Consider the following 24,199-nt stretch of genomic DNA (forward strand, 5'->3'; position numbering starts at 1 on the left):
TTAGGAGAGTATAGGAAGAAAGGTGGGAGCTCAGAAAGAGAAGCTTTCTGAAATTTAAGAAAAGGCTACAAAAGGAAAATTCATGAGATAAAAAAGTCATGGATAAAAGAACAAACGGAAGTGATAAATAAAGATTGTAGGATGAATAGTACGGAAAAAGTTTGGGAGAGAATAAACAGAACAGTTAAGGGTGGAAGGAGACTTGAGAAAACTAGTATTGAGGATGAGCAGTGGGTGAACTACTTTAGTGAACTACTGGGGGGAAGGGGGAGGAATGGTTGAGTGAGAAGGGGAAGAAGTGATATAGAGAGAGAGGGGAGTTTCAATATACGAACTGGACAAAGAAATCACAAAAGAAGAAACCTTGGGAGTGAAGGAGGATTCAGGTATAGATCGGCAGGGGGATGCAATGGTATCAACAATTTTTGGAAAGAAATGAGCAAAAATGGGACAATGATAGAGAGCATAGTGAAATTATTTAATAAGGTTTTTTGATGGGGGTAAGCACCCTAAAGAGTGGGAAACAGGAATTGTATGTCCAATATTCAAGACGAAAGGTAGCAAAATCAGTATGAATAATTATAGGGGTATATCTCTATTAGATTCCCTATGTAAAATTTATACAGGGGTTTTAACGAATAGATTAAGTGAATGGGCAGAAAGGAACAAAGTTTTGTCAGATTACCAAGGGGGGGTTTAGAAAAAGAAAAACACAGTAGACAAAATAATGATAGTGAAGACAGTTTTAGAGAAATTAATGAGCATGACAAGAGGCAAGGTGTATGTAGCGGCAATTGACTTTGAAAAGGCTTTTGATAAGGTAAATAGAGAGGCTCTAATAGAAAAACTGGGTAGGTTGGGGGTTTCGGGGAAGATGATACGTGCAGTGGAGGCTATATATAAGGTGGTCAGGTGCTGTGTAAAATTGGGAGAAGACATGTTGAGTAGGCCTATAGAGACTAAGGTGGGATTAAAACAAGGATGCAAATTATCCCCGTTATTATTTATTTTATTTATCAATGATACTTCGGCTGGACATGGGGGAACAACTGGGCGGTACTGGTGATTAATGGATTGGAGATACCGGGATTGATTTTTGCAGACGATGTAATTTTTCTGACTTTAACAGCAGGTGGGATGGAGAAAAGTTTACATGCAGTGTCGGAATATTCAAAGAAATAGGTCTTGAAAATTAACAGGAGCAAAACTAAAGTGTTAGTTGCGCAGGCACATAAAGGAAGATAAAAATAATTGATCTGGATGGTGCAGCAAGAGAGGCTGGAAGAAGTAAGCAAGCTGGAATATCTAGGAGTGATTTTTAACAGAAAAGGGTCTTGGGAGGATCAAATTAGAAGAGCAAGAAGTAAGGGGATGGCAGCCCTAACCTCAGTCAAAAGCTTAGCGGCCAAATTTCCAGGAATTAGCTATAAAACTTTGAGGTTAATATTAAGAATGGTTGTATTCGGTAGGATAATGTATGGGGCGGAATATGGGGGTTGGAGGAAAAGAGAGTAGAATTAAGACAAATTATTAACAAATTTGGTAAGGCTGTGATATGGCTCCTTCAGTGCACAGCGAATGCAGGGGTAGAATTAATGTGTGGGGAAGATATAAAGGTGGAGTGTGTAATAAGAGTAGTTAAATACTGGATGATTTTGAAAAGGGAAGAAAGTGGGAGAATGCTGCAAGCTGCATACAAGCAACAATTGAAGAGCATGTATAAGGGGTGCTGGCTAGAAAAAATTAAAGGATACTTGGAGAAGGTGGGATTGGGGTACATGTGGGAAGAGGTTTGGATGAAGAAAGAAGCTAGAGGACAGGGTGCTTACAAGTAGGATTAGAGATATACAAAGGCAGAAATTATTAGAAGAAAGTAGGCAAAGAGGATCACTTAGTGTTTTTAATAAAGTAATGGAAGTGGCAGGGATAAATATTAGATATGTTGATAGGTTAAATAGAGGAGGATTATTATGGTGGTTAAAGGGTAGAGATAAGACAGTATGTGTATTATGTGGAATAGTAGGCAACGATTTTCACTTAATTGATAATTGTAAGGATACGAGAAAGGTAAGAAATATATCGTTGAGTAACAAACATCGTGAATTATTAGGAACTGGGGATGAGCAGAAAATTGTAAGGTGGATTATCAGACAATGGGAGGATGGAGAAGATTTTAACAGGTATTTATGTGCGATTAAGAGAATTTGCAAAAGAAAGTTGTGATAGGAAGGTGCATAGGAAGACAGGTGTAAGAGTGGAGGGTGCAAAATGAGAGGAGGGTGTAAGAGTGATAAAATATTCTATTAGGGATAAAGTTGTGTATGAGCAGAGTAGATGAACCCACTATCTCTCGGATACAAGCTCACAGATGTGTGCCCCTAACTGCATGGCCATCTCTTCTGGTCCGAAACCTAGTGATGTGAAATTAACTCATCTCATTGTCACCAAAATCCATCAAATTGAGTAATACTCCATCTATTATTTGTTCCTACAGCACCGGGCATCTGAATTCCTCAGCACCTGTCTCCTTACTGATAGCTGGATCACTACACCAACTTCAGATGACATCATTGCCTGTAACATTCTCAACATATCTCCAAGCATCTAGCTTGTTCCTTCGCTTCTTCGAATGTGTATGTATTACCTCCCTCCACCTTGCCCTTCCTCTCTCCAACACATATATACAGCTTAGTGCCATCCACTTATTGAGATGTTTCTTCAACTTGTTGGCGAGAGAGGAGGACTTTTCTGGTGTTTAGTCTCCAATTTCTGCACTTTGCTTGCATACCAGGACTTCATATTCACCCATGAATCATGAGGTATGAGCATTCTACAATTTGGAATCAATCCGTACTGGGACTGTAAGTGATTAATATTTTATTGCACTGTGGAAGCGAGTGCTAACAGATCACTGTTCCTTGCCAGAGGTTATACTTTCACGTTGGGCAGTTTAATGTGAAATTTATTAAAGTGTAAAAATTATTTTAGCTATTTCTGTCAGAGACTTTCAACTTTATGCTTTCTGTTAACTGTTGTTTAACCAAAACTATTGTTGTAAATGAAGCCACTCTCTGAAAGAGGAACTAAGCAGAGACTGAATTAGAATGTATAACGCAGACGCTATTTATGTTCATCTCTACTATCTCACGCAGACCTGACGATGGTTTTCCGTGGTTTTCCATGTTCACACCAGGCAAATAATGGGACTGCACATTAATTAAGACCATGGTCGCTTCCTTCCCACTCCCCGTTCTTTCCTACCCCATCACTGGAATAAAGCCTATCTGTGCCAGTGCGACATAAAGCAAATTGTAAAAGAAAAAGTTGTAATTATAACATTTTATGGCCAACATGAGACCACTCCAGTCAATTATACAAAGAAAATTTAGCTTTCCTATTGTTATGAAGAGACCATTAATTTTTATAAATTTATTTCATTAATTGAAGTTGGCACTTTCCAAGCCTATTTTGGATTGGTCAGATGATTTTGTATTGTTAACAATTGTTACGCATGCAACAGTCATGTTCGTCATCAAGTTGTGATATCACATCATTAAGATATATCAAATGCAATAAAGTATTGAAGGCACCAAGTTCCTTTACTTCAAATCAATCAAAAACAAAATAATGGCGCCCAACAGTACAGCTCTCAATAATCTGAGATGTTCAATAAAAGCAAGATCATGAAAAGTGAAATGCAGAAGTGAAAACAATGCGTCACAATTGAGGTTAAGCAGCAGAGTAAAAATACAACACATCTCGAATTCGTGGAATCATTCACGGATATTGCATTCTCGTTCATTACGAAAATCAGACCGCTGAGACCAACAACTTCAATGGAGTGCAGCATAAATCAGTAATCAGGCAAGTACGTTTTGATGCTATGTACATACAAAGTAGTAAAGACAAGATTTCAAGATTTACATTCTTCTCACCGCTCAATGCAGGAATCTCTGTGAGACCGTGAGTCTCTTTGACATATACACCATCCTTGCCATGCACTCTCTTAGATTCTAGCATCTCTCGTAACATAAACATGCACTGATCAACATAATAATAAGACGACAAAAATAATAAATGAAGTCCATCGATCCTCCTGTTACCATAAATAGAAAAGATCCAGTTTCCTTTGTCATATAACCTCAATTCAGCATTACAACTTATACATAACCTTCACGCAATCCCTTCAAACTTTTACAGCATAACCTTAATTTCAATATGTCGCAACTAATGAAATTGAAACAATCGCGTGGTCGATGAAAAGGTTCGTTAACAAGCATAATAAAGTCGATTACAGCTGACATGTCAAAATCAGAGGCGAAGGTTAGAATTAAAAAATGTGAAGACTTTTGAAGAAGTACAAAGTAAAATTGAGGAAACAGAGATCACTGATGAAATAGCTGCACTACAGTTTCAAGATGAATGTGAGGGAGAGCGAGAGCTATTTGAATCTATTTATTTCCGCGCAGTTACACAACTGCAAACGATAATAGATGAAGCAGAGGATGTTCAAAATAATTTGCTAGCTCAAATGAACACGGCAATAAACAACGACAATCATCAACAGGAAGTTCCACAAAATCATAACAGAAGAATACATAAATTACCAGAAATTAAATTACTGGAATTCAACGGCAAATTCACAAAACGGTTGCTTTTTAAGAACAGTTTTGAGTCAACCATTCATAATGATACTCGACTAACAAATATTCAAAAATATCAGTATCTGATCGGTCTTCTGCAGGGCGAGGCACGCAAAGTCATTCAAGGTTTTACGATTTCAGATGAAAACTACACTAGTGCTTGGAACGTGCTTGTAGATACATATGATAATCAAATGATGATAATCGAGACACATCTAGATGAACTTTTCAAGTTTCCTACAGTTTTTAAAGAGAACAAATCTGAATCACTCAGGCAATTACAATTTCATATTCAAACTCACATGGCTTCATTAAAACCAATGAAGCAACCAGTACAATATTGGGATACATTGGTTATTCAATTAGCAAAGAAGCAGCTGGATTTCATTAAGCAAAGAGACTGGCAGGAAAGGGTGAAAGGCAACACTCCAGAGAAGATGCCAACGTTGGACGATTTCTTGAAATTTTTAACTGAATGTTCCCAATCATATATGCTGTTAAATCATAACAAAACTAAGGCACTGAACACAAAGGCAAATCCGATGGACAAACAACCTAGCAAGAAAGTTGTTATGACGAGGACTCAGGCAAGCTGTAATCTGTGTGGTGGAAGTCACCCCATTTTTACATGTGAAGAATTAATTAAGCGATCAGTTGAAGACAGAAGAAAACTGCTCTGAGAAAAAACTGTTTGAAACCAGGACATACTGCAAAAAACTGCAGAGGATCAAAATGCAAGAAATGTGGACTTTTACACAACACACTTTTACATACTGAGGAAGATGACAAACAGAAACAAAATGTTAAAGAAAATCAAGTGCTCATAAACCTGTGTGTCGAATTTCAGCACTCACCTGCTTCGCTCAATGTAAGCTTGGCGAAAGGAATAACATCGCAAATACTTTTGTCAACAGCTTTAATTGATGTGAAAGATGTTCACGGAAGAAGAATGACATGCCGAGCCTTATCGGATCTGGGATCTCAATCGAATCTAATAAAACAAGGTCTGTATAAGAAGCTTGGTTTACCGAATGTCAAGACAAACACACAGATCATTGGAATAGATTGTTCCAAAGTGGAAACAAAAGGATTACGAGAGTACACCTCGCTTCAAGGAATGACGGATTTGAGGTGGAAGCAGAATTTCTAGTTTTGCCAACTATAACAGGACGATTGCCACAGTTGAAGATCAAGAAGGACAAAATTATTATTCCAAAGGACATTTGCTTGGCAGACCCCACTTTCAACAAGCCTGGAGACATCGACATATTAATTGGCGCAGGACTTTATTGGAAATTAGTCATAGGCCCACCCTAGAATGAAGCTGAAGGACAACCAGCTCTGCAAAACACCTGATTAGGCTGGATTATAGGCAGTGAAGCTTTTGAGAACAAACAAGGATCAACAACAACATGCATAAAAATTAGCAATCAACAATTATCAGATCAGATGGAAAAATTCTGGAAACAAGAAGCAATTCCGGAGATTCAACATTACACATCAGAAGAAAGAATATGTGAAAGACAGTTCACGGACACAGTTGAGAGATACAACAGGTAGATTCATCGTAAGGCTCCCTATCAAGCTAGATGTCATCCTCGGAGAATCAAGAAAACACGCACTAAACAGACTAGAATCATTAGTCAAGAGATTAAGCAGACACCCTGAACTCAAGACAGCTTATGCAGATTTCATGGATGAATATGAAAAACTAGGGCATATGAGCTTGATTGAAACAAACCAAAATCAACATGTACCAAATTCATACTTCATACCCCATCAACCAGTGGTACGTCCAGATAGTGACACCACAAAGGTCAGAGTGGTATTTAATGCCTCGGCAAAAACATCACTCAGGACATCACTCAATGACAAGCTCACGACAGGACCTAATTTACAGCAAGATCTTTTTCACATTGTACTTAGATTTCGCAGCCATAAGTACGTTATGACGGCAGATGTGGAAAAGATGTTTCGGCAAATCCTCATCCATCCTGAAGATCGAGCATTACAGCAGATTTTGTGGAAAGAGGAATCTTCAGCCCCTGTGAGGATTTATCAGTTGAATACGGTAACATATGGAACAGCATCAGCACCTTACCATGCCATGGGATGCCTAAATGAATTGGCTACTCTTCATGAAAATGAATTTCCAGCAGCAGCAAAGGCTATTCGCGATGACTTTTATATAGATGAGACATTCTAGAAGCCGTGATCGGGCTATGGCAGCAAATAAATAATATACTCAAGAGTGGTGGAATACATCTGAGGAAATCGAGGTCCAACAGCAAAGAGATCTTGCAGGATTTGGAGAGCAAAAGCAACGAAGGGACTTTAATGGTTTTAGACAAAGGTGAAGCTAGTAAGACTCTTGGACTCCTCTGGGACTCAGCACAAAATTGCCTTCAGTTTCGAGTTGAGCTGGCAAAGCAGTCACCAAGATCCAAAAGAGAAGTCTCCTTCAAAATCGCATAGATTTTTGATCCACTAGGATTCATGGGTCTAGTACTGATCAAAAGGAAGTTGTTGATGCAACACTTATGGGTAGATGGATTTGAATGGGATCAGCCATTGTCCCAAGAGCACCTTCAGATTTGGAACGAGTACTACACGTCATTAGAAAGACTGAACAACATCAGAATTATGAGAAACATAAATCCTGGAAATTGCTCTGGCTCTTTTGATTTGTTTGGTTTAGTGATGCTTCAGAGAAGGCTTTTGGAGCCTGCATTTATGCAGTTTGTCAAACTCAAAGTGGTCTCTACATTTCCAATTTACTTTGTGCGAAGACGAAAGTAGCTCCTTTAAAAACCATTTTGTTGCCAAGACTCGAATTGGAGGCAGCCCTTCTTCTTGCACAACTTGTCAAAACAACAATGAATGCTTTGAAAGAAAAGACTGGTCAGATCAGATTATGGAGTGACAGTACAATTGTTTTGGGATGGATCAACACTGAGCCAAGGCTGCTGAAGACATTTGTGGCAAACAAGATTGCCAAGATTCAAGAAGCCACTGATGCAACCACCTGGAAGCATGTTCCTTTGACTGAAAATCCAGCTGATCTTCTCTCAAGAGGAATTACTTCAGCAGAACTCGAAACTAAAATGCTGTGGTGGAGTGGACCTTCTTGGCTTCGCACATAACGTCAACAACCAGAGCATTCAGAAGAATTTGAAACAGAACTACCAGAGCTGAAGGTCACAGCAGTTACGTTGACACCAACATCAACCAGCATTCTACTGAATAAATTCTCGAGCTCGATAGCTGCAGTCGCTTAAATGCGGCCAGTATCCAGTATTTGGGAGATAGTAGGTTCGAACCCCACTGTCGGCAGCCCTGAAAATGGTTTTCCGTGGTTTCCCATTTTCACACCAGGCAAATGCTGGGGCTGTACCTTAATTAAGGCCACGGCCGCTTCCTTCGCACTCCTAGTCCTTCCCTGTCCCATCGTCGTCATAAGACCTATCTGTGTCGGTGCGACGTAAAGCAACTAGCAATTTAAAAAAAAAATCCTTGTCATTTCCGAAATTATGCCATATCATAGCATATTGTGAAAGATTCATTTATAATTGCAAACTCAAACTGCCAGAAAGGAAAAAAAAGTAGGTAGTCAAATGGACACAATTAGAAGCATTCCCTCAAGTACTACATTGCTTAATTAATAATCAGGACCTCCCAAAGAAGAGTTTTCTAAAATCATTCAGTCCATTTCTGGATAGTGACGGATTGATTAGAGTTGGAGGAAGGCTTCATTTCTGAACCTAACTCTAGATTTTGTATTTCTAAGAGTGACTGCAATAAGGTTAAGGTTAACAAGTTTCCGATGTAAACCAAATTCAGTAAGGATATGCAATAATGATTCAAGATGGATGCTATCATAAGCTTTTTGAAAATCAACAAAAGTGATCACTAAATTTTTGCTCCTAATCCTTTGATGTTTTGTAATCCATTTGAGACTGATATTTGATCTGGACAGCTTAGTCCGGGACGAAAACCACCCTGATATTCACCAAATTAACTATCAAGTTGTTCATGAATTCTGGAATATAAAATCTTAGAAAAAATCTTATAAGTGATATTCAGCAAAGAAATTCCTTGATAATTACTAGGATCTATAGCCTTTTTTGTGTAGTGGGTGTATAATTGCAACATTCCATTCTTCAGGCAATTTTTCGATATTTCATATGTCAATAAGATGTTTATGTAAATTCTGAATAGTCTGTACATTTGCATTCTTCCAAAGTTCTGCTACTAGTTGATTCTCTCCCGCCGCTTTAAAATTTCTAAGTGAATCAATAGCTGCACGTAGTTCATTGTAAACCGGTGGTATGATCTTTTCTAGAAGTGTTTTATTTCTGGGATACAAAACAAATTCAAAATAATCTTCAGGTTCATTACTATTAAGTATTGTTTTGAAGTATTCTGCCAAAATTATTGCATTGTCATAATCATTATGGACCATCTTTCCATTCGTATCCTTCATCAGAAGAGTAGGGGGAGTATAAATTGTTTGGTATTGTTTAAATGTCCTATAACAGTCTCTTATGGTGAGTGAAAACTTCATCAATAGATTTTAGTGTTTCCTTCTGATGGTTCCTTTTAACCCTCCCGATTTCTCTGGCCATTAATTGTCTGGCATTGATTAATTCTTCCCCAGAACTTCCAGTTTTTTGTTGCTGGTCGTTCAACCAAGCTTTATGCTGACGTAGTTTAGCTATATCACACTTTTCATTCCACCATGCATGCTTTTTCGTTTTTTAATGGGAGCAAACCTCTTCTGCTAAGGCTTTTAATTTAACAGTGGTCCCCAAGTTGTCGCTTAAAAGCGTTATGGATTTCTCACGTATACTGGATTATTAATGACTGAACTAGAATCATACATTCTTTTCCTAATGAATTTCTGGAGTTTATATTTCCTTTTAGGAGTTAATTTGATTTTAATCTTTGAAATGTAATGATCTGAATCAACATCGACACCACAAAGAACCTTTACATTATAAATTTCTATCTGAGACTCACCTAACATTAGGACATTTCCAAGTCATTAATTTATGCGGTTTTATTTTAAACCTTCTTGTCCCCAAAATTAGTCCACGGTTAATACAAAATTCAATTAACTGTTCACTATTCTTGTTTGCCAATTTATGTGCTGGCCATTGCCCCACCACTACACGAAACCTCCTCTCACGTCCAATCTTTGCATTGAAATTTCCAAGTAAAATGTTAGTATTAGTATCAGGTATATTCGTTACCAATTGGTCAAGTTCATCCCAAAACTGACGATTTCCCTCCTTGTCAGTTCTGGCTTTTTTTCATTTGTTGGTGCATGAACATTTATCAATGTGTATATATTGTTTTCCACTCTAATCATTAACAATGCTTCTCATGGGAAATTTGAGGAAAAATCAAGAATGGAATCTAGAATCTTATTATGTACCAAGAAACCAACTCCGAATTGAGGAATTGAGGAATTGATGAATGAAATATGATATGTTGAAAAATGAGACTGGGGAGAGTATTTGGTCCGCGACAGCTATTTTATTTTGCTCAAGTCCGCCAGTAAACTGGTGAGGACCCCCCTATCTGCCACCTGGGATGTGCCACGTCAAGAGTGTCACCTCTCCGCCTGCTACAACACCTACCTAGTATGCTATGGCTCTCAATTCTTTTCCTTGAATAATAATAATAACGAGAAGAAGAAGAAGAACTACAGCCACCACCACCACCATCACCACCAAGTTCTTGGACGATACCTAAGTGGTCATTACCCTCAGGCAGGCCAGAGGCTACAGATCAGGCATCCTGAGCCAGAGTTTACATGCAATAGGTGGCCAGTTCCTACTAACAGCAACAGCACATGAGCTACCGTTCCAAGTGATGACCACGTCGAATGACGCTTAACTTCAGAGATCTTAGAGGATATGGCCTTTCTTGCATACTTCTACATATATAACCAACACTTCTTTAAATGACATACGACCTCATTGTTTTCTACTCAAAATCAATAACTATAACTTTTTGTAACTTTTTTTGTTTTTTTTTTTTGTTTTTGTTTTTCATAGCTATATTATGCTTCATCTTAACAACTGAACAGTCTGATTTCTAAGATCTCAAGTGGTTAAATTTGGGATGTTATGAAAATATTCTTTAAAAATTACTCATTCTTTCATCATCATCATCCTAGTACTACAATAATAACTTTCTAAAACCAAATCCTAGCAAAACACTGATCACAATGTTCCATCTTTACAATTGTGCTGCAAATTATACCCTGAATATCTGTTGGGAAGGAAGACAACTTGAGTTCCCCCCTCATACCTCGGAGTTCAACTTGATTGTTCACTCACATTTACAGGACTGCCATTCTGTCAGCATGAAAGTAGAGCAAGGAACAGGATTAACAGGACTGACTTGAGGAGCACATCTAGCAACTGTGTAAAATACACCTTTGGCAATCTCTTTCTCTACAGCTGAGTATGCTTGTCCTGTATGGGCCAACTCTGTGTAGTATTCCAAGAAAGTGTGTAGTATTCCAAGAAAGTGGGTACTGGCTTGAATGAAAGAAGTTGTATCATCTCTGGATGCCTCAGACCGACTAATATCGAACAGGGATGTACTGTACACTTTGGCACCACACCCTCCTGTTTGACAGCAAGTAGCTGCTGAAACTGAGAAAGTGAAAAAAAGAGATGGACAATCGGCATCCTTTGCATGACCACCCGGCAGTAAGGCAATTTCTCAAATTATGGAAGAGTTTCACGAGCAGCAAGCCTGCAATAGCTAAACCAAGGGCTCTCAGGAACCAGTACTGGCAGCAACAGCTGATATTACCAGACTGGAATATTTTGTGATGTCTGAAATTTTCAGTTTCGGCTCAGTTAATTTATAACTCTTTGGTTCTTCAGTTTGCGGAAACTAGTTTTGAATAAATAAATTTATTTATAGTTTATAAATTTATTTATTCAAAATTAGTTTTGGCATACTGACGAACCGAAGAGTTATAAATTAGACTGAAATGTGCCAACAGAGGGGACTCCAACTCATGCCTCACAACATGCCCAGCATGGAGACCGATTAATAAGATAGAACTGGTAAGGCAAGAACTAGGGTCACCATTAAAAAAATGGGCCTACAGGGTAAAGGAAGATGACTCCATGATACTAAGGTTTTTCTGATACTGTTTACTGAAATTTTGTGTCACTTGGATGATCACACTTCAGTTGAAAGACGGATAGTGTTGGAGGACATCACGGTTAAAATTTCGAAAAATGTCCAATCTTTAATACCAAGAATTTATTTACAAAATTTACAGTTGAAAGTAGGTAATTCTGTGATATTCTAGTAATTCCATGATACGGTTCAAGTAACTTTGTGACAAAATGTTCACAAAGAACCATACTTTTTCATAATAGAAACTTGTTTGTAATATAACATAGGTTTATATATCCATTTGAAGTATCCTTCAATTTCCTATGTTGCAGTTATGACTTAGTACAGTTTAGGGCCTAAATATTTTAAAACAAACAGGACACACATCCCACAGTTGTCGTTAACATTTCTGCAAGGCATGGATTTCGGCTTGGGCCCAGTTGTGGATTTCAATCCTGACGTTGATGGCCTGTTCTGGCTTGGTTAGCCCGGTTAGCAATAAGTCCAAAACCCAAAGACTGCATTGTTGTGACATAATTTACTATTTTAATTTCTAGTTCAGATGATATGACAAAGGGCTTTACCATTTTAGCAATGGTGGCACGCTTAGGATCAGCTAAGAATTTAACACAATAATCTCTGAGCGTGCTCCATGGGTTTACAAACTGTTTACTAGCTTTGTAAACTGTCCAGCCTTCATTCTTAACCAAATGCAGTGCTTCTTTCATGTTTTCAGACGTGTAGGAGCGAATCACTTTACCCTTCTTGGGTGACATCACTATATGCAAAACCTAAGAAAAACAATCATATTGCTAAGCTCATTGCCCTCTACCCTGTAGCACAATTTGTTTGTAAATTATTATTACCTTACCTGTCTTGTTGAAATCAAACATTCACATTAAAACTACTACTAATAATGTATTAAACTGCACAAAACTACTTTCACTTCAAAGAAAAGATGTGTTGACTCTTCGAACTTTCACAAAGGACTCTGTAAAATCTCACACAGGCACCCACAGATTGTAGGAGTCCTGCATTCTTCTGCTTTCTGGTGGTGAAGTTTGGAGACATTCAGGTTTAAAGCTACGCCGTGATAAAGAAAATACAATCTATCACAGTATTAATTGATATCATGGAGTTATCTTATCTCACCTTATGCAAAATGATGTCTGTGACTGCAGTGCTTTTCAAGCTCTACAGCATCTGTATAATTGCCCAATTTGCCCTGTAGAAACTCAATGTGAAGATTTTGATGCAGTTAGTGACAAGGCTACTTTATGCTGGAGCAACTTCAACATTTGAGAAGAATAGGATGAGATCATCATCATCATCATTATTCAAATTTAAGTAATGGAAAGGAACAAAGCAAGGGTCAAATTAAGTTATACATACTGTATATCGAACAAACACGAAAAGAACATGGGTGGACACAATTACAGGTCAGTGCAGAAAGAGGGAGCAATAGAAAGAGGAGAGCAGGACAAACATGAAAATACAAAGAATAAACACACTTTGTGTCTTCATACAATGCTGTCTTTAAACAGATGGGCTCCCTCCTCATCAAACCCAGTTCCTGTACATCTGTTTCTTCTCAGTACCCAACAAGTTGATTTCTGCTCCTTAGCTTCATCAGGAGGGTGAGCACCAACACTCACTGAGGGAGCATCCTGACATATCTTCAGTCTTGATGTGGGAAGTGTAGTATAAGGATAAAACTGGATAAATGCAGAGAAAGGGAAGATATATACAGTACAGTAAGATGAAGTTGAATACAGATGGTGAAAGACTACTAAAACAGGACAAAGACATCTTTCAATGTGTTCTTGTACATGTTCCTATCTCTCAACATATGGCTCAATTTGACACTTCCTTGTTCCTTTCCAATACTTACATTATTGCATTGGAATCCTTTTCCCCTATTGTGTTTGTCTTGTGTTCCTGTATTCAGGAGGAGGGAGAAGAAGAGGATGATGAGGATGTTCATACAAACAATTTAGAGAAGCCAATATTTACAAAATATTTTTGACCCAAAATATGTAGAAAATGTATCCCACAATTCAAATGGTTCTTAAATACATTTTTTTCAGCTCTGAATCATAATGTGAAAATAAAATTATCTGCATAATGATATATTCCTCTTTTTTAAATTAAAATAATAAATGGTCAAGTATTCAAGATGTCATCACACATCAAGAACAATTTTGAAATATTTATGTTTGTGTCTGAATATGTAAAATCTTACTCTAATATTATCTCACCGAAACAATTACGTGAATGAGGCACAAACATGCGGCAAGCTGATACAATTGGAGCTGCTGATGCCAGGATGGCTTTCACAACTACTTCCTCAATGCGACTCATGAGTAGAGCTGTATCCGTCCCCTCTTCCCGCAAGTGTCTCAGCAGGGCACTCAACGTCCACTTATGTCCAACATTTTCAGCTTCAGGATCATCACTCCTACCAAACAAAATTCCATAATAATTATTAGATATTAATTTTAAAAGAGTAGAACTTATATATTTTATACACAAATATTGAGATTATTTAAAAAAATTATTTAAGGCATCCTGAAAAGATACAATACTCCTTAAAGACTACGCAGAAGAGTAACAAACATTCACTCTCCAATGTTGTTTGGGAAAACATATAAGGCTTGACCTAGAAAACTTAGCGAGACAACAAGAACAAATTCTCAGGCTTACTTAGAGAATATATGAATAGATATCTCAACACTTAATTACTCATCCATTATGGTAGCATTTCCATTTTTTTCTTTTTGTAATTGATGACCATCTTGTTTCTATCCCACCACAATTATTTTGAAACATAAATGCTGTGAAATTTCCACAATGGATTTATAAGTAGGTAGACAGTTGGCTAAAAGTGGCCTTGTTAGAAGGATGTTTAACATAGTTTTGTGTTAGTTGCTTTCATTTTTCAATGGAAATAACTAATTTAACTCTACACTTCCAGTGTAAATGCCTTCATACGTCACCTTTATTTCACATAATGGTTACGTGACAAAACGCTTTGGATAAGGGCAATATTAACCACCTTTGTGAATTAGGGACTAGAATCTGGTAGCTTCATCAATTACCACTGATGTGCATTTGGGGCTATAGTTCAGGTTGCAGATTGACGACTGATTGTTTACAGTAAATTAAAATTCTTTCAAGGTCCACCTATTCAATACAATGACATTTTATTGTGATTGAATCACATGTCAAATGGTACTAGTTTCAGCATCTATGTGCCATCATCAGCCTTAAGTACAAATTAAACAATTATATACATATGCCTAAAACATCTAAAACACATTTTAACACATTCTAAAATACATTTCTGTAATGATACACGAGATAAGTTAAAATTATGTTACTATTGATTGCTGTAATATAAAATTCTTAAAATTCCGGCTATTCGTTGTATAGTCCAGTCTGTGTACATTTGAGATAAGTGAATTTGTGCTGCTTTTTGCTGTCTATATGAGTGACACTTATTCACTTGATACTAGGTGGTTTCAGGGAAGTTTAATTTGATCATGTAAGATCGTGATATAAATAGAGATGAATTCCCACTTCAATTTAAACCTTGAACAGCATGTTGAACGTGTTTGTTACACAGACGGAGCCGGACAAATGGGACATGCGACCTTCTCCTTCATGTGATTGTGGCAACGTGAATCAGACAATCCATCATATTGTTAGGGATTGTCTGAAGAGGTAATTTTTAGGATATACAGAGGACTTTGTCAGAGCTTCTGACTATAGAGTGGCTGGACAACTTAGATCTTATATTGTTACCTGCCAGTGCCTTACTGACTGTAAATTTATTACATATCTGTTTATGAAGATACCCGTAAATGTAGATAAATGTAATGTTGATCTGTATATATGTAGTGTCAAAACAAAACAAAACAAAACAAAACAAAACAAAACAAAACAAAACAAAACAAAACAAAACAAAACAAAACAAAACAATACATACATACATAAATAAATAAACCACAAAGCTACGGTGTCATAGCAGGAAGAGAGGTGATACTCCAAAGTGGCACGTCCCAGGTGGCAGATAGGAGGGCCTCACCGGCTTGCCGGCAGACTTGAGCAAAATAAAATAGCTGTCATGGACCAAACACACAACATCAAGAAATCCACTAGTGTCTGTTCTAGTATCTAGCGACTTGTGGTCTGCGTCTGTTCACCTAGTTGATGCAGCAGTGAAATATGGCTTGATCTCAACAATCAAGTCTGTAATTACCGTGATCTTCATTAAAGATCACCACAACCAACTTCAACTTGAAGTAATCATGATGGAACAAAAGGAAAGAAATCCGCTACTCCAGGTCCCAGTCAACACACTGGACTTTCCTGGTCATTGGATTCTGGGGGACCAGGAAAATCAAGAGGGGAAGAGTTGGAGCTTCTTAAAATCTCTTTGCAAACACTACATTGGCACTCTAAATGCAAACACTCTCTTCAAACTGGAAAACTAAAACAACTCACAGACATGCTAGAAAAATTTCACATCAAAATTCTTGCCATTCAAGAGATGCGCTTCATAGATGAAAACCATTTTGACACAGAAAATTACAGGATTTACAAAGAGGGACACCATTATTGTTTGGTACAGGATTTGCAATACACAAATCATTACAAGGTTCATTACATGTAATACACAAATTAGTCATGGATAACATCACAGACTTCAATTCCATATCAAAACGTACCTCCACACTCTCCTTCAAATCAGGTAATAAAGCATACACAATTATCAATGAACATGCACCTACAAATGACTAAAACAGAAAGAAGCCACAAGAAATTGAAGACTTCTGGGAAGACATGGAAGAAGTAACCAACGACATACCAGAAAGACATGTGAAAATTTTAATGGAAGACTTCAATGCGCAATTATGTAAGGGGAAAAAATACAGACAAATAACAGGCCCGTACTCAGCACACATTTGTACAAACAAAAATGGGGAACACCCTGTAAAATATTGTCAAAATTTTAACCTCAAAATTATGTCAACGAAATTTCAAAAGCCAAGACGAAAACTTACAACATGGAAAGCACCCAACACAGTGTGAGGAGAATTCCAGATTGATCATGTGGCCATTTCCAGGAAAAATACGCAGGAAATTTTTAATGTCAGAACGCGTAAATGATTCTTTGAGTCTGATTATTATTTACTACAAGTTAAGATTAGACTAATCGCAAGACAGAAAAAGACAGCGTTAAACAAAATAGTCAAACCTGATCTGGAATACTTGAAAATAAACAGGGATAAAATCATTGAAGAAATTCATATGCATTCAACAGACACTTGGACAAATCTTACAATGACAGTTCAGAATGCATGTGCTGGAGACAACCTCCTAGAAAATGAAAAAAAAAAAGATGGTGGAACATAATTTGTGATCAAGCCATTGAGAGAAGAAAACAAGCATGGGAGAAGTTCAGCAGTAACAGAACATCACAAACATGGAAGGAATTTCACTTAGTTCAGAAACAATCATCAAAGGAAATCAGAAGAGAAAAACGAGCATATGACAATAACAGGCTAAAAGAAATTGAGGAAGATTTCAAGAGAAATAACACAAGAAATTTTTACAGAACTCTCAAAGAAAATATTGAGGGTTATCAACCTCCTAGCCCCGAAGAACAGATGGATCCCTGGAAACAAACACAAAAGACAACTGTAAAATTCTCAAACATTACTTTGATAAACTTCTTAATTGCAAAAAACCCACAGAAAAACTAATATTTCAAAAAACTACATCCAAGGCTGATTCTAATCCACCCACAATAGAAGAGACAGAGGAAATCATAAAACAAATGAAAAATAACAGAGCAGCAGGAGAGGATGTTATTATTGCTGAGATCTGGAAGCTCAAAGATGAAAACGTCACCCAAAAAAAATCCATAAGATTATCACAGAGAAAGTGCCAGAGGAATAGAAATGTGCATTAATCCAGCCATTACTTTTATTTATTTATTTATTTATTTATTTATTTATTTATTTATTTATTTATTTATTTATTTATTTAATTATTAGATACAGCCTATGGAGGGCCATTTTACACTAATAATAATAATAATAATAATAATAATAATAATAATAATAATAATAATAATAATAATAATAATAATAATAATAAGTTTAAATAAGTATAAAAGATAACAAAGGTATAAACAACAATATTAAGTAACAAAAATAATTAACAATTTTAACAGTAACAATGTAACAACAATGACAACGGTAACTGGCAAGTGTCGGTTTCAGAAATTAGGAAGAAGAAAGGTCAAGGGTTGGAGGGACGGAAAAAAGTCAAAACCTGGAGAGGACTTCAAAGGAATCTTTTAATTTTTTGTTTGAAGGATGCGAAAGGTGTGAATATGCAAGTGATAAAAATCATTGTTATCCGTATTGGAGATACTGAATGTAGGATGCTAAAAGGTTTGTTTTATCACCTATTCAATACATAAAAATTTTACAAATTAGGAATTTATTATTGATTCCCCTTGAGACATGTTTCGCCCTTCATTGAGGGCATCATCAGTCAAATTATCACCTCAAGGCAAAAAATCAGGTACCTGGTTAGTAGTTGACATGCACAAATTAATACATATTATTAATACACATTACAAAATTAAGTATGAGAAACAGTTGTACAATAGTGATGGTTGAACATATAGGTTTATAGAATAAGAAGTCAGCACCAATGCGTAAAATTAAAATAGTAGAGTTCGGCAGTGGTGCTCTGGAGAACAGTTGACGCAATCATAGGAAAATATAAAGTTTTAAAAATATTTACATTATAACAATCAAGGGAGAAAAGGTGTAGTGTTCGGCGTCAATGTTTGTAACCAAAAATTAATGTCAAAGGTTGGTAACTATACAGTATTTACATTGTCCAATTGAACAGTTGAGATAAAGTTTTAAAAATATTTACATTATAACATTCAGGGGACAATGTAAATACTGTATAGTTACCAACCTTTGACATTAATTTTTGGTTACAAACATTGACGCAGAACACTACACCTTTTCTCCCTTGATTGTTATAATGTAAATATTTTTAAAACTTTATATTTTCCTATGATTGCATCAACTGTTCTCCAGAGCACCACTGCCGAACTCTACTATTTTAATTTTACGCATTGGTGCTGACTTCTTATTCTATAAACCTATATGTTCAACCATCACTATTGTACAACTGTTTCTCATACTTAATTTTGTAATGTGTATTAATAATATGTATTAATTTGTGCATGTCAACTACTAACCAGGTACCTGATTTTTTGCCTTGAGGTGATAATTTGACTGATGATGCCCTCAATGAAGGGCGAAACATGTCTCAAGTTGGAATCAATAATAAATTCCTAATTTGTAAAATTTTTATGTATTGAATAGGTGATAAAATAAACCTTTTAGCATCCTACAGGTGTGAATATGTCGATATTGGGTAGTGAATTACCAAGAGTAGGGAGACGGTGGAAGATAGAGCGTTGTTGTAAGGTTAGGCGCGGATGGGACACATGATGGGTGCGCCGGTTGCGTGTAGGGCGGGGAGGAACGTGTATAGGGAAGTACGCTGGAAGAGAATAACATTTGGTGTAGACATTGATTATTTTGTGAAGGTAACATAGATCAGAGAACTGTAAACGGCTTCTCAGGTCAAGTATACCCAGGTAGTTCATAATGTCAGATTTAGTTTTGTTCTTAAAAACAGGATTGCGAGTCTTAACAATGAAAGTGAAAAAGTTAAAAATACTATTTAGGTGAGATATGTTTGTGATAGCAGATGAGGACCAAATAGGGGAACAAAAGTCAATAATAGGGAGAGCATACGAGACTAAGTATAATTTTAAGGTGTTAATATCATTAATTTCAGTAAACCTGTAAAATAATGCCTAAAGTACGCATAGCACGGGATTTTATGGAGTGAATGTGAGCAGAGAAGGTTAGTTTACAGTCTATTGTAACACCTAGGTCTCTTACCTGAGAAGCCGATTGCAATGTATTTCCGTGGATGGTATATGCAGTGTTCATTCCTTGCTTTAGCAATGAAAAGGAGATTGTATTGCACTTCTTAAAATTGGGAGAAAGATTCCATTTCTTAAACCAGACACCACATGAAATGAGAACAGTCTGTAATTCGTCACAGTCATCAGGCGTAGACACTTCTCTTAGGATTTTCAGGTCGTCGGCGTACAAGAGGAGGGAACACTGACTATTTCGGGTGCGAAAAATTATGTCATCGATATAGAGAACAAAGAGTAGGGGTCCCAGAATACTGCCCTGAGATACTCCTGATAACACAGATAACCATGATGAGGCAGATTCAGGGAGTACCACTCTTTGTTTTCTGCCGGAGAGGAAACTTGTTATCAATGACAAGACGGGGCCATGGATATTAAATGTGGTAGCGAGCTTATGAAGAAGAAGTGCATGATTCACTGAGTCGAATGCCTTGGCCAGATCTATATAGATTGCATCTAACTGAGATTTATTTTCCGTTGCTGAAATGATGTGGTGATTGAGAACAGTGAGGTTAGTGAGGCATGATTTTCCGGGAGTGAATCCGTGTTGTTCTTCAGATATCTACGGCTGTGTGAAAAAGAGGAGTCGGCGGTGGATTATTCTTTCGAGGACAGAGGATAGTATTGGAATGATAGATATTGGGCGGTATGATGAGATATCATATTTGTTGCCAGATTTGAAAATAGGTGTGATATCAGCTTGTTTCCAGCTGTCGGAGAATGTACCAGTAGCCATACACAGGTTTAAAATTGTAGATAACTGTGCACAGAGAGATGCAGAAGTATTTTTGAGGAATATAGGCCTAATATCATTGGGCCCGGTGGTGATAAGTCAAATCCAAATAATTACAGAGGTATTTTGCTAGTACCAGTTACGTACAAAATTTTCTCTAAGGTGCTATTAAACAGGCTAGAACCACAAGCAGATCCACAAATAGGGGGAATACCAGGCAGGCTTCAGAAAAGGGAGATCATGCATCGAACAGATCTGAAAGTTGAGAACACTTTTAGGTCCTTTGGTGACAATGGGATTGAAAGGGCCTAGGAGGGGGAAGGAAGCAGCCGTGGCTTTAATTAAGGTACAGCCCCAGCATTTGCTGGGTCATTTTTACTTTCAAACACTACTTGTGCATCTCTGATATACATTGGATCATCTGACGAGAAACTGGCTACTACCTAAAGCGAAAAAAAGGAATTTATTTTAGACTGAAATAAGAGAAATATTAATTTCAATAATTACAGTTAGGTACACTAACTAGGTTGCTGATTTAATGACACTGAATTTGTCAGAGTACTCCATCTAGCAAGGATGGGCTGAGGGGAGGGTAACGATAAATCAGACAGACTCTCTTTGCAAGCAGCTAAACATGCAGGGGCATTATCAGCTGTATAGAAAAATATTTTTTTGCTTGAGGACAGGCTGTAGAGCAGCACGTGTGCTACACCTGTGACTGAGCAGTCCTATTTAAAATCCTCTCCGTTCACCCCAAATGGGAAGGGGGTTACGAAAGATGCCCTAAACATGGGCCACCTAATTTATTTCCTGACTGGATTGTTGCATTCAGCTGGTACACCAATAGGTGGTAGAAATATAATACACCAGCAGGTGGTAGAAATACAAAAAAGATTATGCAAAATGATCATAGCTACCTTGATTATTCGTACTCTGATGGACACCATCATCGATAATCGAACAGAATAACATACATCAATAAGAAGTAGCAAGCTAAGGAAATATAATATAGACATCACTGCTATAAGTAAAACCAGGCATGATGGACGAGTTCAGCTCATGACACATGGCGGTGGTTATACGTTCTTTTAGAAAGGGAAAGGTGAAGACGAACCTTGAATTCATGGGGTTGGTTTTGCAATTATTCCCCATCTTGATGAATTCTAGTCTGAAATAAATGACAGATTAATGACACTCTGCCTGAGATTCAACAACAACCAGAGAGTGAAAATAATCAGTGCATATGCTCCAACTCTAAAATGTGACGATATCCAAAAGGAAATGTTCAACCAGCTTGATGGACTATCAAATATAGCTAAGACATATAAGACATATAAAATTATGACAAAATTATTTTGCTGTGAGTATTTTTTTTTTTACGATTGGCTTTACGTTGCACCAAAACAGATATGGCAATGATGGGATAGGAAGGGGCTAGTGGGAAGGAAGCGGCCGTAGCCTTAATTAAGGTACGGCCCCAGCCTTCGCCTGGTGTGAAAATGAGAAACCAAGGAAAACCATCTTAAGGGCTGTTGACAGTGCGGTTCAACTTGCTCGGTTTAGGAGACTTTAATGCTCAGGTTGGTAGAGTCTAGTCAATACAGACTAACAAAGAGGGTGTAAGCAAGAGCAACACCAATGGAACCCTCCTACTGCTGAGTAATCAAATACAGGAATTTTTTTTTTTTTTTCTGCTAGTTGCTTTACATTGCACCAACACAGATAGATCTTATGGCAACAATGGGACAGGAAAGGCCTAAGAATGGGAAGGAAGTGGCCGTAGCCTTAATTTAGGTACAGCCCCAGTATTTGCCTAGTGCGAAAATGGGAATACATGGATCAGCTGATTACTGTATTACAATAACTTGCAGACTTTGCACCTTCATTTATTTATCAAGTAAAAGTTAATAATCAAATTCCTACATCCCAATAAAATTACAGTTCAAGTCCCCTGCATAGTTTTGACAAAAATTACTGTAGACAACCTCTTATTTTTCAGCATTTAAGGAAACTTTTACTCTCCCTCCCGTGTAGTAGGGGAAATAATAGTAATAGTAATATGTAAAAACCATATAACCATATTTCAGTTGAGAATTGTAGTGTAAATACAGTATATTTAGATAGCATCTTGCCTGCTATATTCATGCGTATCTTTGTGTGTGTGTATCTTTTCGCGTGTATCTATTGAGCAAAGTAGGATAAAATAGTACTAATAATAATCTGTGTACGCTGGTAATCTTCGAGTAGTTCTTGTGAATTACAAGCTTGCAATTTTCATTTCTGTTTGTGCTTAGTGGTAACATATTGTAATTAGGATATGTCTTTCTTTTTTTTTTTTTACAATTGACTTTACATCGCACCGACACAGATAGGTCTTACGGCGACGATGGGACAGGAAAGAGCTAAGAGTGGGTAGGAAGCGGCCATGGCCTTAAGTAAGGTACAGCCCCAGCATTTGCCTGGTGTGAAAACAGGAAACCATGGAAAACCATCTTCAGGGCTGCCAACAGTGGGGTTCGAACCCCCTATCTCCCGAATACTGGATACTGGCCGCAATTAAGCGACTGCAGCTATCAAGCTCGGTAGGATATGTCTGAACATAGTTTAAAACTATTGTAGTGTATTATAGTATCTTATTATAAATTACTGCAGTGTTCTTTGTTCTTATTCTATTACAAAATATTTGTGTAGTATAGTAGAAGTATCTGTAGAAACTGTCTTACTAGAATTCTGTTGTAATTAGGACAGGTTTAACTGCAGTTTAGAATTGTGTAATTCTTGTGTATTCCTATTGGTATTCAGTAATTAATGCCAGTTTTTATCCTGTTAGAGTGTTGTAGGATAAAAACATACTACGACTAAGTAGTATTGTAGTAGTATATTAATTACCTTACTGTCGTGTGATCTTTGTGTACTATCCTAGACAATATTTCTTTCCTTTCATTTTTTTGCACATAATACGTTATTTATTTTTCCTTTTATTTTCATTTTTCCATAAAAATTGGCCAAGGAGTGGAAGTGTAGGAACTGTGGGTGTGCCCAGGAATTAAGGAGTATGAGGGAGGAGTTAGAGAGTTTGAGAGAGATAATTAGGATTCTCTCAGAAGATAGGAAGGAAGGTAGGCCTCCCTCAAACAATGTACAGGAAACAGTAGGCCTACGTATAAAAGAGGGATGGGAAGGTAGGGGGGGGGGGGGAAATCGTAGAAGACAAGTGGTCGAATGTTCTAATGGGAAGGAGATTACAGGCTAAGGGCTCTATTCAGGATCAGAATACAGGACAGGTGTCTGTGAGAAATCGGTACGAGCCACTGCAGGCAGAACAACAGAAGGAAGATGAAGAATAGGGAACTGTTGCTGAGAAGTGTGGAAGTAGAAGGGAAAATGTAGGAAAGATAAATGTAGAGTAAAAGATAGGAAAAGACAGGTGGAACAGGGTCGTGGGGGAGAGAAAAGGGAGAAGGAAGTAGCTTCTGCAGCTGTCAGGAAAGATAGGGCTGACCAAGAGGGGAGGGGATCAAATGAGGTGGGTAGAGTTGAGGCTCTGGTCATGGAAGATTCCATTGTTAGACATGTGGAGATTGTGTGTGGAGGAAAGGGAACCAGAGTAGAGTGTTATCCAGG

The 24,199-nt window shown here is 37.3% G+C and overlaps 1 protein-coding gene across 1 annotated transcript in view; it reads right to left on the reverse strand.

Annotated features, from left to right (window-relative positions):
• LOC136858828 (tubulin polyglutamylase TTLL5) overlaps positions 1–24,199 on the reverse strand; it is a 463,915-nt gene that overhangs the window by 170,208 nt on the left and 269,508 nt on the right. Inside the window, exon 6 of the mRNA XM_067138637.2 lies at positions 14,051–14,250. Within this exon, the coding sequence (XP_066994738.1) occupies positions 14,051–14,250 (200 nt within the window). The remainder of the gene's footprint in view (positions 1–14,050; positions 14,251–24,199) is intronic.

The sequence above is a fragment of the Anabrus simplex genome, chromosome 1 (assembly GCF_040414725.1).
Source record: "Anabrus simplex isolate iqAnaSimp1 chromosome 1, ASM4041472v1, whole genome shotgun sequence".
NCBI classification, from domain to species: domain Eukaryota; kingdom Metazoa; phylum Arthropoda; class Insecta; order Orthoptera; family Tettigoniidae; genus Anabrus; species Anabrus simplex.